The sequence below is a fragment of the Haliotis rubra genome, unplaced genomic scaffold, assembly GCF_003918875.1.
Source record: "Haliotis rubra isolate DU_JTF1 unplaced genomic scaffold, ASM391887v1 Scf209, whole genome shotgun sequence".
NCBI lineage: Eukaryota > Metazoa > Mollusca > Gastropoda > Lepetellida > Haliotidae > Haliotis > Haliotis rubra.
Genome location: NW_025766103.1, coordinates 606,884 through 620,420, shown reverse-complemented (window position 1 = coordinate 620,420; position 13,537 = coordinate 606,884). Strand labels below are relative to the sequence as shown.

The window sequence follows — 13,537 nt, the reverse complement described above, 5'->3', positions numbered from 1 at the left end:
ATACATTCTGTGCATAATACAGTTCTTTTTACAGCAAGCTCATCAGTGTGGAAACAGTACATGACTTGTAAAGTAAGGTTTTTGAAAATATACCGTCCCTTAACATGCCATATTTACCATAAGTGCCCTCAGTGCTAAGAAATTGACAAAGATGTGAAGCCATAGAGAACATGGTAAGTTATAACATCAATGAAACTGACAATTTGTACAGAGGATCAGCAGTGTTATATTTCGGGATGGACAGTGTCCCCAGCATATAGCTCACCTCAATTTTCGGAAACAGCAGCATCCCGAACAACGTGAACAGATAGATGTGGAGCCCAAGCAGAGCCAGTACACTGTCAGATACAAGAGTTATCATGACTTACAAGAGTCACAGTCACATACAAGAGTCACAGTCACATACAAGAGTCAGTCACACACAAGAGTCACAGTCACATACAAGAGTCACAGCCACATACAAGAGTCACAGTCACATACAAGAGTCACAGTCACATACAAGAGTCACAGATACAAGAGTACAGTCACATACAAGAGTCACAGTCACATACAAGAGTCACAGTCACATACAAGAGTCACAGTCACATACAAGAGTACAAGAGTCACAGTCACATACAAGAGTCACAGTCACATACAATCACATACAAGAGTCACAGACACATACAAGAGTCACAGTCACATACAAGAGTCACAGACACATACAAGAGTCACAGTCACATACAAGAGTCACAGTCACATACAAGAGTCACAGACACATACAAGAGTCACAGTCACATACAAGAGTCACAGTCACATACAAGTCACAGTCACATACAAGAGTCAAGAGAGTCACAGTCACATACAAGAGTCACAGTCACATACAAGAGTCACAGTCACATACAAGAGTCACAGTCACATACAAGAGTCACAGTCACATACAAGAGTCACAGATACAAAGAGTCACAGTCACATACAAGAGTCACAGACACATACAAGAGTCACAGTCACATACAAGAGTCACAGTCACAACAAGAGTCACAGTCACATACAAGAGTCACAGTCACATACAAGAGTCACAGTCACATACAAGAGTCACAGTCACATACAAGAGTCACAGTCACATACAAGAGTCACAGTCACATACAAGAGTCACAGTCACATACAAGAGTCACAGTCACATACAAGAGTCACAGATACAAGAGTCACAGTCACATACAAGAAGTCACAGAGTCACATACAAGAGTCACATGGTCACATACAAGAGTCACAGTCACATACAAGAGTCACAGTCACATACAAGAGTCACAGTCACATACAAGAGTCACAGTCACATACAAGAGTCACAGTCACATACAAGAGTCACAGATACAAGAGTCACAGTCACATACAAGAGTCACAGTCACATACAAGAGTCACGGTCACATACAAGAGTCAGTCATATACAAGAGTCACAGCAACAAATACCCAGAAGATTAGCAGATTGTTCAGCAACAAATACCCAGAAGATAACCAGAGATTCTTCAGCAAAAATACCAAGAAGATTATCAGAGATTCTTCAGCAACAAATACCCAGAAGATAATCAGAGCTTATTCAGCAACAAATACCAATAAGATAGCCAGATTGTTCAGCAACAAATACCCAGAAGATAATCAGAGATTATTTAGCAACAAATACAAGGAAGATAGCCAGATTGTTCAGCAACAAATACCCAGAGGATAATCAGAGATTATTCAGGAACAAATACCCAGAAGATAGACAGAATGTTCAGCAACAAACAACCCAGAGGATACCCAGAGGATATCAGAGATTATTCAGAAACAAATACCCAGAAGATAGCGAGATTGTTCAGAAACAAATACCCAGAGGATAATCAGAGATTCTTCAGCAATAAATACCCAGAAGATAATCAGAGACTATTTAGCATCAAATACAAAGAAGATAGCCAGAATGTTCAGCAACAAATACCCAGAGGATATCAGAGCTTATTCAGAAACAAATACCCAGAAGATAGCGAGATTGTTCAGAAACAAATACCCAGAGGATAATCAGAGATTCTTCAGCAACAAATACCCAGAAGATAGCGAGATTGTTCAGAAACAAATACCCCGAGGATATCAGAAATTATTCAGCAACAAATACCCAGAAGATAATCAGAGACTATTTAGCATCAAATACAAAGAAGATAGCCAGAATGTTCAGCAACAAATACCCAGAGGATATCAGAGCTTATTCAGAAACAAATACCCAGAAGATAACAAGATTGTTCAGAAACAAATACCCAGAGGATAATCAGAGATTCTTCAGCAACAAATACCCAGAAGATAGCGAGATTGTTCAGAAACAAATACCCAGAAGATAACGAGATTATTCAGCAACAAATACCCAGAAGATAGCAAGATTGTTCAGAAACAAATACCCAGAAGATAACAAGATTGTTCAGAAACAAATACCAGAAACAAATAAAAGATAACGAGATTGTTCAGAAACAAATACCCAGAAGATAATCAGAGATTGTTCAGAAACAAATACCCAGAAGATAACAGAGATTCTTCAGAAACAAATACCCAGAAGATAGCGAGTTGTTCAGAGATTGTTCAGAAACAAATACCCAGAAGATAACGAGATTGTTCAGAAACAAATACCCAGAAGATAACAAGATTGTTCAGAAACAAATACCCAGAAGATAACGAGATTGTTCAGAAACAAATACCTAAAAGATAACGAGATTGTTCAGAAACAAACACCCAGAAGATAACGAGATTGTTCAGAAACAAATACCCAGAAGATAGCGAGATTGTTCAGAAACAAATACCTAAAAGATCACCATAGAATATTCAGCAGCAAATGCCTCCAAGATGGCTAGAGAGAGTTGTTGCACCTAAGATTAATTATTTGAGGCATTATTCCTGCAGTTGGGTCAGCAGTCCATTCACCCCACCTGGCCACTTCTGGTAGGGTTCTCCTCAAACAGTTGACAGTCTTCTTCATGATGGTAGAGTTCTGCAGTAAGAAGAATGGTCGCAGTATTCTCCGGAACCGAATGTACTGAAACATCAAAATACAAGATCACATGCAGTTGCAACAAAAGAGCATCATTCAGAAATATTTCAACACATCACCAAAGCCAATTAACCAAATATTTCCTTATGCTTGGTCAGGATCGACACTGAATATACAGACACCAGTTACCCTTAGTATCAGCAGGACAACAGAAACATAGAATGCCTCTGGCATCAGATGTCTTGTGTTAACATGATTAATTTATGCTTCTATGAGGATAAAAGTCTATTCATAAACGACTCGTGAAGATCCGGGGTAGAATAGGTCTTCAGCAACCCATGCTTGCCACAAAAGGTGACTATTCTTGTTATAAGAGGCGACTAACGGGATCGGGTGGTCAGGCTCGCTGACCTGGTTGACACATGTCATCGAATCCCAATTGCATAGATCGATGTCAATGCTTTTGATCACTGGATTGTCTTGTCCAGACTCGATTATTTACAGACCGCCACCATACAGCTGGAATATTGCTGAGTGAGGCGTAAATCTAAACTCACTCACTCACCCCCTACCTCATGGCATCCAAGAGCTACGGACACGGACCAGTCCAAGAGGGATATCGCGATGATGATAGAGCCAGCCACTAGCCACTTGTGTCTCCAGAAGTAGTACTTGCCCATCACATAGCCCTGGAACAACAGTGACATAAACAAACAACTTCAGAAATAGGCTTCACATGTCATATGACACTGGATTAACAGGGACAATCTGGATTAACAGGGACAATCTGGAATAACATGGACAATCTGGATTAACATGGACAATCTGGATTAACATGGAATGGACAATCTGGATTAACATGGACAATCTGGATTAACATGGACAATCTGGATTAACATGGACAATCTGGATTAACATGGAATGGACAATCTGGATTAACATGGACAATCTGGATTAACATGGACATAAACAAACAACTTCAGAAACAAGCCACACAGACCTTGAGGGGTGGTGAGGTGGGTAGCCTTGTGGTTAAAGCGTTCGCTCGTCACGCCAAAGACCCGGGTTCGATTCCCCAAATGGGAACAATGTGTGAAGCCCATTTCTGGTGTCCCCCGCTGTGATATTGATGGAATATCACTTGAAGCAGCATTAAACCCAACTCACTCACCCAATAAAGACCTTGAATAACATGAATATCAACAAACAACTTCAGAGACACGCTTCGCACATCGCACAACACTGGACAAGCATTTCTGGTGTCCCCCGCCATGATATTGATGGAATATTGCTAAAAGCAGCATAAAACCCAACTCACTCACCCAATAAAGACCTTGAATAACATGAATATCAACAAACAACTTCAGAGACGTGCTTCGCACATCGCACAACACTGGACAAGCATTTCTGGTGTCCCCCGCCATGATATTGATGGAATATTGCTAAAAGCAGCGTAAAACCCAACTCACTCACCCAATAAAGACCTTGAATAACATGAATATCAACAAACAACTTCAGAGACATGCTTCGCACATCGCACAACACTGGACAAGCATTTCTGGTGTCCCCCGCTGTGATATTGATGGAATATTGCTAAAAGCAGCGTAAAACCCAACTCACTCACCCAATAAAGACCTTGAATAACATGAATATCAACAAACAACTTCAGAGACAGAGGACAAGCATTTCTGGTGTCCCCGCTGTGATATTGATGGAATATTGCTACAAGCGCGTACCCAACTCACTGGACAATATCAACATTTTCTGGTGTCCCCGGACAAGCATTTCTGATATTGATGGAATATTGCTAAAAGCAGCGTAAAACCCAACTCACTCACCCAATAAAGACCTTGAATAACATGAATATCAACAAACAACTTTCAGAGACGGTGCCGCGCGACAACACTGGACAAGCATTTCTGGTGTCCCCGCCAGATATTGATGGAATATTGCTAAAAGCAGCGTAAAACCCAACTCACTCACCCAATAAAGACCTTGAATAACATGAATATCAACAAACAACTTCAGAGACACGCTTCGCACATCGCACAACACTGGACAAGCATTTCTGGTGTCCCCCGCCATGATATTGATGGAATATCACTAAAAGCAGCGTAAAACCCAACTCACTCACCCCATAAAGACCTTGAATAACATGAATATCAACAAACAACTTCAGAGACACGCTTCGCACATCGCACAACACTGGACAAGCATTTCTGGTGTCCCCCGCCATGATATTGATGGAATATTGCTAAAAGCAGCGGAAAACCCAACTCACTCACCCAATAAAGACCTTGAATAACATGAATATCAACAAACAACTTCAGAGACAGGCTTCACACATCGCACAACACTGGACAAGCATTTCTGGTGTCCCCCGCCATGATATTGATGGAATATTGCTAAAAGCGGTGTAAAACCCAACTCACTCACTCACTCAACTTTTTATAAAACTCCTCAAGCACACTTTTAATTTATGTTTTGAACTGAAAGAGATGCAAGAAATGTGCATATATACTTTGATAAAGTGTCTATATGTAAACACAACCAACCCTCTCACTTAGCCATGCTTCTGGGAAGCATTGACCATGTTTGTATTTACACTGAATTATGAAATTACATTAAGGTTTGTGGTTTCTGGGTTAGAATTGGTCTTCAATAGCCCATGCTTGTCGTAAGAGGCCACTAACAGGATCGGATGGTCAGCCATGCTGACTTGTTGACACGTAATCGTACCACAATTGCGTAGACTGATGCTCATGCTGTTAATCACTGGATTGTCTGGTCGAGACTGGATTATTTATAGCCCACCACCACATCGCTGGAATATTGCAGAGTGTGTTGTTAAACAACAAACCAACCAACCAAACATTTAGGTTTGAATATATTTGATTCCACCCACCCTGATGATTGTGTCGGCCAACAGGAGCAGGAGGCACAGGACCTCAATGCCTTCCGTCAGCCAGCAGGGTACAGCAATACGGTTCCCTCGGAATCGGATATCAGAAGTCATAGTCAGTGAGGACGGATATTCAAATATCACCAGAATATGTAGTACAAATATCACAATATAGCGGAATCTGAAACAAGGAAAAGGGGTCAGCTATATTCACAATGTATACAAAAGACCTTGTAATACAACTCAGAGCAGCATCTGTTTAAAGTTCTTACCATGTAAATATACTGGGTTTTTCTGTCTGGCATGTGTTTTTCTTTAATGGCCCAATTTGTGACTGATCAGCTCACAAATTTGCCCTTTTTTCTATGGTAATTTGGTCCAGATACAATGTACAAGCAAGTTAAAATTCAGTTTATTCTTCAATATACTCAAAGATGTGGAAAGATAGATTCAAGGTTACTCTCCTCAAGATACTCACATCTTGGCAGGTGTGGAGAGATAAATTCAAGGTTACTCCCCTCAAGATACCCACATCTTGGCAGGTGTGGAGAGACAGATACAATGTTACTCCCCTCAAGATACTCACACGTCAACAGGTGTGGAGAGACAGATTCAATGTTACTCTCCTCAAGATACTCACATGATAACAGGTGTGGAGAGATATATCCAAGGTTACTCTCCTCAAGATACTCACATGATCAACAGGTGTGGAGAGATATATTCAAGGTTACTCTCCTCAAGATACTCACACGTCAACAGGCGTGGAGAGATAGATTCAAGGATACTCTCCTCAAGATACTCACACATCAACAGGTGTGGAGAGACAGATTCAATGTTACTCCCCTCAAGATACTCAAATGTCAACAGGTGTGGAGAGACAGATTCAAGGTTACTCTCCTCAAGATACTCACACGTCAACAGGTGTGGAGAGACAGATTCAAGGTTACTCTCCTCAAGATACTCACACATCAACAGGTGTGGAGAGACAGATTCAATGTTACTCCTCTCAAGATACTATTCAAGGTTACTCATATCTCAACAGGTGTGGAGAGACAGATTCAAGGTTACTTACATCTCGACAGGTGTGGAGAGATAACTTCGGTACAGGTGGAGAACAGGTATCTCCAACTTGTGGCATATTGAGCGGTACTGAAATCAGAGACACAGAAACCAGTCATGAAGTCACCTTAATTTCCATATCTAAGTAAAACATTCACATCCACAACGTATCACCTGATACAGTAAACAATAACAAACAGGGGTGGAAATACCCATTGCCCGAGGCCCGAGTCCAGTGTTTTTTTCTGTCGGGCAAGCAAATTTGTATATCACACTGTACCGGTGTCCAGTTGATATTCCAATGTTAATTATGTTGTTTATTTAAAAATCAACAAGAAAATGGCTGGTATAGTGGAAAAATTATCAGGGCAAGTGATTTTACATGTGCCACTGTACCAGAGTACACCAGCAATTTTAAAGTTATTTCCATCCCTGACAATTACAATTTTGCTGTGTTCTTGGTACATCCTGCATTGTTATGGGCTGAAATGATCATGTTTTATTGCAATCATATCAAAAGTGAATGTAAAAGATGTAATTTGTAAAACCGAGGTGGAGTACATTCCCCACTACCTCTATGCAGATTCATACATCTTGCACATCATTATTTATTCATACCTCGGTGAGCCACTGACAATAAATCTTCAAATCATTTATCCTATCAAATCATAAACATTGGATATAGTTGTCACTCCTAACATGCTTCAGTTTTGTTCTTCATTTCTTGTCGGTAAATAAAATGCACTATCAGTTTCAGGCTACAAGGCCTGGTGATCCTTTTCCATTCCAATTCTTTACAAAAATAAGATATCTGTTTTTGTACATTCCACAGAGAATATTTCCCACCAATCTTAAAGCCTTTCAGGGCTCGATTTAAGAGATGTTAACCTACTTGCACCAGGTGCAACCTAAGATAAAAACCTAGTTGCACCAGCCAAATTCCAGTTGCACTGCTTTTATTGCAATACTAGTATGTAATGTAAGAAATATGCTTTATTGAGAGTTTACCCACTCAAAAATTGAGTTGCACCAGGTGCAAGTTCAGCTAATAGCTAGATTGCACTTTGTAATATTGGGTTGCACCAGTGCAAGTAACAAAGTACTAAATTGAGCCCTGCCTTTGCATGCCAAACAACCACCAAGTATGTTTCAGATGTGCTCAGCTGTATATGTGTTGCATCATCTTTACAAAAAGACACATGAATTGTCATAAAACACTCAGATAGCCAGAGGTCATGTTGGAATAACCTGTTGTTTGTGCTACATGATATGCTTGCGCAAAAATGATGGTACCCACCTTGTAAGCATCTTCAATAAACACAACAGCTTGTAAAATAGTAGTGAGATCTGCAAAGTAAACATAACCATGCAATCATCAAAACATATTTAAAGCTGAGATAAGCCCTTTTGATATATCAGATATGAATACAGTGCACTCTGTCTAATTCGGACCAGCTTGGGACAGACTAAAAAGTCCGAATTATACAGTAGTCCGAAGTACACAGATTTTAATGGAGTTATCTGCCTATTATCAGCAGAATTAAAATTATAAACTATTTTTCGCAATGTTATTGAAAACAACGATTCTCGGACACCTGCTTCGGCAGGGGGTCCACAATAACATTGTCAAAGAGCAAGGCAACGATGTTTCGAGGAATTCATGAAATAAATTGAATAAACTAATGAATGAAATCAACTTCAACATTCATAAAAGTTGTCAAACGTACATATAAAATTACTATTTCCATCTGTTTGTGAGATCATGTAATGCAAGTCAAGTCACTGACAAGTGACATCTCGCTCTACTACCAATCTTCACGCCAATGATGTTCAATGCAAAATATATACATGAAGCATTTTGTCACAAATAATGCTCCATAATTTACGATATAGGTAGCAATTTCTTATTAAATATGTTCAGAATAGCATTATTTTACCCAAAACTTTTGTCTAAATCTAAAAGTTTTCGATTACAAGGACGGTATCCATTGCCGTAATATGATTGGCTGCCTTAGGTCATGTGTCTGATTTTGACCAATCACGACCCTTATTCCAGACTGTTGCGAAAAAGCGTCATTAGAAACCAATCTTTATCCAATAAAATAGCTTCTTACAACTGATTGATATCACACTGTGTCCAAGCGGACTTCCTGCTCAGTCCGAATTATATAGCAATGTTTTTACATGTAACTACCTTATGGGGCCGACACTTTGGTCCGAAATCCGAAATAATGAGAGTCCGAGATACAGAGCTTTTTAATTATGACAACAAAGAAGGATTACGTCGGGACCATGAGTTCAGTCCTGTTTATACAGCAATCCGAGAAAGACAGAGTCCGAATTTGACAGAGTGCACTGTAAAGTAGAGATAAGTTCTTATGAAATATTAGTACCTTATATGATGTGTGGGGATAAGTCCTATTGACAGATCTGTTCTGATAAGTCAGTGTAGTGGGATAAGTCCAACTGCTGTATCTGATAATATTGGTTAGTAGATATAAGATAAGTCCCAGGAATATATCAGATATTACTAGTTAAACAGAGTTATGATAACACCTACTCATATATCTGATAGTGACAATACTGGTTAGTAGACTGGAGATAAGTCTTTGGAATATATCTGATATTAATCAGTCAGAGACGTAACATCTCTTGTATCATCTCTTGTACGCAAAGCGGGTGCACTCCGTAGTATACTAAGTGAAGCGCTTGTTGGTAATGGTTAATGGTAAACACTGACTGACTGAGTTTGGTTTTACGCTGCTTTTAGCAATATTCCAGCAATATCATGGCGGGGGACACCAGAAATGGGCTTCACTCATTGTACCCATGAGGGGATTCGAACCCGGGTCTTCGGCGTGACGAGCCAACGCTTTAACCACTAGGCTACCCAACCTTAAAAGATAATGGTAAACAAAGTGATGATCATGATGATAAGTCCTATTGATATATATGATAATAATGGTCAGTAAAGAGGAGAGAAATCCAAATAATATATCTGATATTAGTGGTCAACAGTATGCAGATAAATCCTCACAATAAATCTGGTGACCCGTGAAGATCCGGGGTAGAATTGGTCATCAGCAACCCATGCTTGTCATAAAAGGCGACTAACGGGATCGGGTGGTCAGGCCCGCTGACTTGGTTGACACATGTCATCGTATCCCAAGTGCATAGATCGATGCTCATGCTGTTGATCACTGGATTGTCTGGTCTGAATTTGATTATTTACAGATAGCCGCCATATAGCTAAAATATTGCTGAGTGTGGCGTAAAAGCAAACTCACTCACTCACCGACAGATATTACTGGTCAATATTGTGGATATGAGTCCTTATGATATTTAGCATTACTGGTCAATAGAGTGCAGATTTTTCATAGAGACATCAATTTTGGCAAAATCTGATTCAAAAACTCTTTTTTTTTATGTCTGGTATGCATGACATACATGACCAATAGAGCAGAGAAAAACCCTGTGTCATGTTTACTACATATGTATATTGGAACCCACAAATGTAATAACTTTGCAATTCTCTATTTGACAGATGCCATCTGGTATGGATGATATACATAACCAATAGAGCAGAGAAAAATCTTTGTGTCATGTTTACAATGCATATATTGGAATTTTGCAATTCACTATTTGATAGAAATCATCAGTCATGTGGCTATAATTACACAAGAAATATATACATATTTGACTTTCCTCTTGATTCACATCCTTGTTCTATCTATGCATTCATAAATGAATGAGGGAGTATGTTTTAAGCCGCTTTTAGCAATATTTCAGCAATATTACGGTGGGGACACCAGAAATGGGCTTCACACATTGTGCCCATGTGGGGAATCGAACCCGGGTCTTCGGTATGGCGAGCCAATGCTTTAAGCACTAGGCTACCCCACTGCCCCAATTCATAAATGTAGTTCATCTGGTGCTGACAATGACTGTACTGTATATATGGCTCCTTGTCTGAAGTGATTACAGCAACAGTATCAACACTGAGACAAAGACATGCAGCTATAATTAAAACCTGTCTTTCACTTCCATAGAATCTCCACTTTGGACAAGTGTGCAGTTAATAGTTGGTCAAGAAGCTCATAATCTTCAATGACTGCTTCAATGATACAGCTTTTCTTACTAGTACACAACTCCCAACAACTCTACTTTAGAATGAATGCTTGTGAAAAGGGGTGTTGGTATAGTGAGTATGGAATCAGGGAATATTCTTCAATACGAAAGCAAGCCTTTGGGTAATGTTACTATCTCGTGTTTTAAAGTAGAATAGATACATTTTCGTACTTCATTATAACTGAAAGATTGAACGCGACGATCATCTGATTACAACTGAAAATACTGTCACTAGTGTGAGTCTAACCACTGACTCAATTCCGAACCTAGGGAAACTTACCTAACCCTGCAAACTGATCATGTGCTTCGTTGGCAGCAGAGTCCACCTCTGTGAGACTGGGTGCGATGTACCAAGTTGTCCCCCTCACAGACTCCGATGGCGAGTCCCCTCCCCTACCCTCCTCCGGCAGCGATTCCACCGCAGAAGAGGAGGCCGATCTGGATCCATCACCAAATTCTCCCGAGTTTAAACTCAGATTAACATGTTCTTCAAAATCAAATGTTTTTCTGTGATGTATATCCATTTAGTCACGCTGTCAGGAGCTACCACCACAAAGCATGACCGTCTCCCTCCCTCTCCCTTTAATGTCAACATCCGGTTTACTTCCGTAAAGGGAGACTATTCTGTTCGGTTTAACGAACGTCCAAGGGTCGGGTCTGTTCTTGAAAAGAAGAAATTAAAGGTGTACCGCCAGGGTGTCCGAGTATCGGTAGCTAATAGCTCTTGTAATTGTTTGATGTGATGAAAAATACTCCCGAAATACCTTTTCAATGTATCATGCGGAGTTTATTTAATAAGCAGACAGGGTTGGATGTCGTAAAAAAAATGTCGTTCAATATATAGAACGTCAGTATATATAGAATATCAGCAGTCTTAACTAACCCCCAAAACAAATTATTTCCGGTAAAATTAGATAAATAGTTTTTAAACCATATGAATGGTTCACCGAAAATTTATAATGACACCAGCTGTTCGCGAAACATGGTAGATCTATAGCCTTACAATAAAATATTCATGATAGGATGGTGAAATATATAATTAAGTTATGACTAGAAAAGGTTAGGTAGAGTTAAGATGAAATTATGTACGAATGAGTGAGAAATACATGTGCATGGATAGTAATACATATCATTTCTGGTGTTCCCCCGTCGTGATATTGCTGGAATATTGCTAAAAGCGGCGTAAAACTAAATTCACTCACTCACGTACAATATATGTATGTGCACGGTTTTGAAGTGACTGGATTAAGAATGTAAGACTTGGGTAATTGCTGTGGTTGCGTAACAATTACGTCTCACGGTAAAAGGGATGGGCAAGTGTGTCTATTGCGCGAAGTGCTCCAGTCAAAGATGACACAACACAAAAAGACAGTAATAATATGTATTAAAATAAAAGGTCTTGGTTACAGAGTTGCAAGTTCCGACTGCACAGTCCAGGTGAAACCTAAAAAACAAGTTGGCTTGTTGTCACCTCGACAGTGCAGGCAGAAAGAGCCATTGTACAGATACAATAATGAAAATACATAATAATCCGACTGATATGTAGGATGTGACGACAATACTTAATAGGGGCAACAATATTATTAAAGGACAAATAAATACAATATTGGTACGAAAGTATATGTTCATATATGAGCACACAATCCCAAAGAGTATTTACATAAATACCTTTAATTACATAACCCAAAAGAATCGTCACAACCCTCCTATCAGAAGATTTACATAGGGCCCCACCTGAGGTGAGGTGAAAGTCACATTAACTTTAAGGGCCAATGGGAAGTATAAAAATACATATATATATACACAAAGTGGGGCAATATCTATACCCAACACATTTGGAATATATGATACAGAAAACCGGTTGATTGATATACACAATAGCCACGACAGGACACCTGGCCTGTACGACACATGTGGCTAAGGGAAATGGGGTATGACTGCCTGTTGGATGATCATACTAGTCAATATGAGGCTAGCTCCAACAGAATGTCAATACACCCAGTAGGTACACCACTTGGGACTACCCGGAATGAACACCTAATTGTAGTAAATAAATTGATAATATGTAATAACGGATATTACATGATTTACATTACTACAATTTGCAGGTATATTATTGGCCATATAATATAATACATTATATTATTATTGAATAAACTGTGACTTCACTTTCACATCAAGTGGGGAAACATACTAAAATATGATTGATATAGTTGCATGGTACCGGTAGTCAATGCTATGTTAAGATAACCATGAAGCAGACGACGGACCCTAGTTTTGTTTACATCCGGTGCAGCCATTTTGTAATGGAGCCGGACGGGAGCCGGAGAATGCCGAGGAGAGCCGAAGACAGTCCAGGCTGTGTGCTGCTCAGTGGAGAGGTCAGCACTGGTCAGTGAGCATGACCGCCACTAATTGGTTCCAGCTGATACCGTGATTCTCTAACTGAGCACATGGTTTGGAAACCG

The 13,537-nt window shown here is 39.7% G+C and overlaps 1 protein-coding gene across 1 annotated transcript in view; it reads right to left on the bottom strand.

Annotated features, from left to right (window-relative positions):
* The window catches only part of LOC124276418 (two pore channel protein 2-like), a 38,271-nt gene extending 26,617 nt beyond the window's left edge, over positions 1–11,654 (bottom strand). Inside the window, 7 exon segments of the mRNA XM_046712059.1 lie at positions 197–338; positions 2,919–3,025; positions 3,553–3,669; positions 5,886–6,063; positions 6,955–7,031; positions 8,239–8,288; positions 11,350–11,654. Of these exon segments, the coding sequence (XP_046568015.1) occupies positions 197–338; positions 2,919–3,025; positions 3,553–3,669; positions 5,886–6,063; positions 6,955–7,031; positions 8,239–8,288; positions 11,350–11,593 (915 nt within the window). The 5' untranslated portion in view covers positions 11,594–11,654.
* Positions 11,655–13,537: the final 1,883 nt, after the last annotated feature.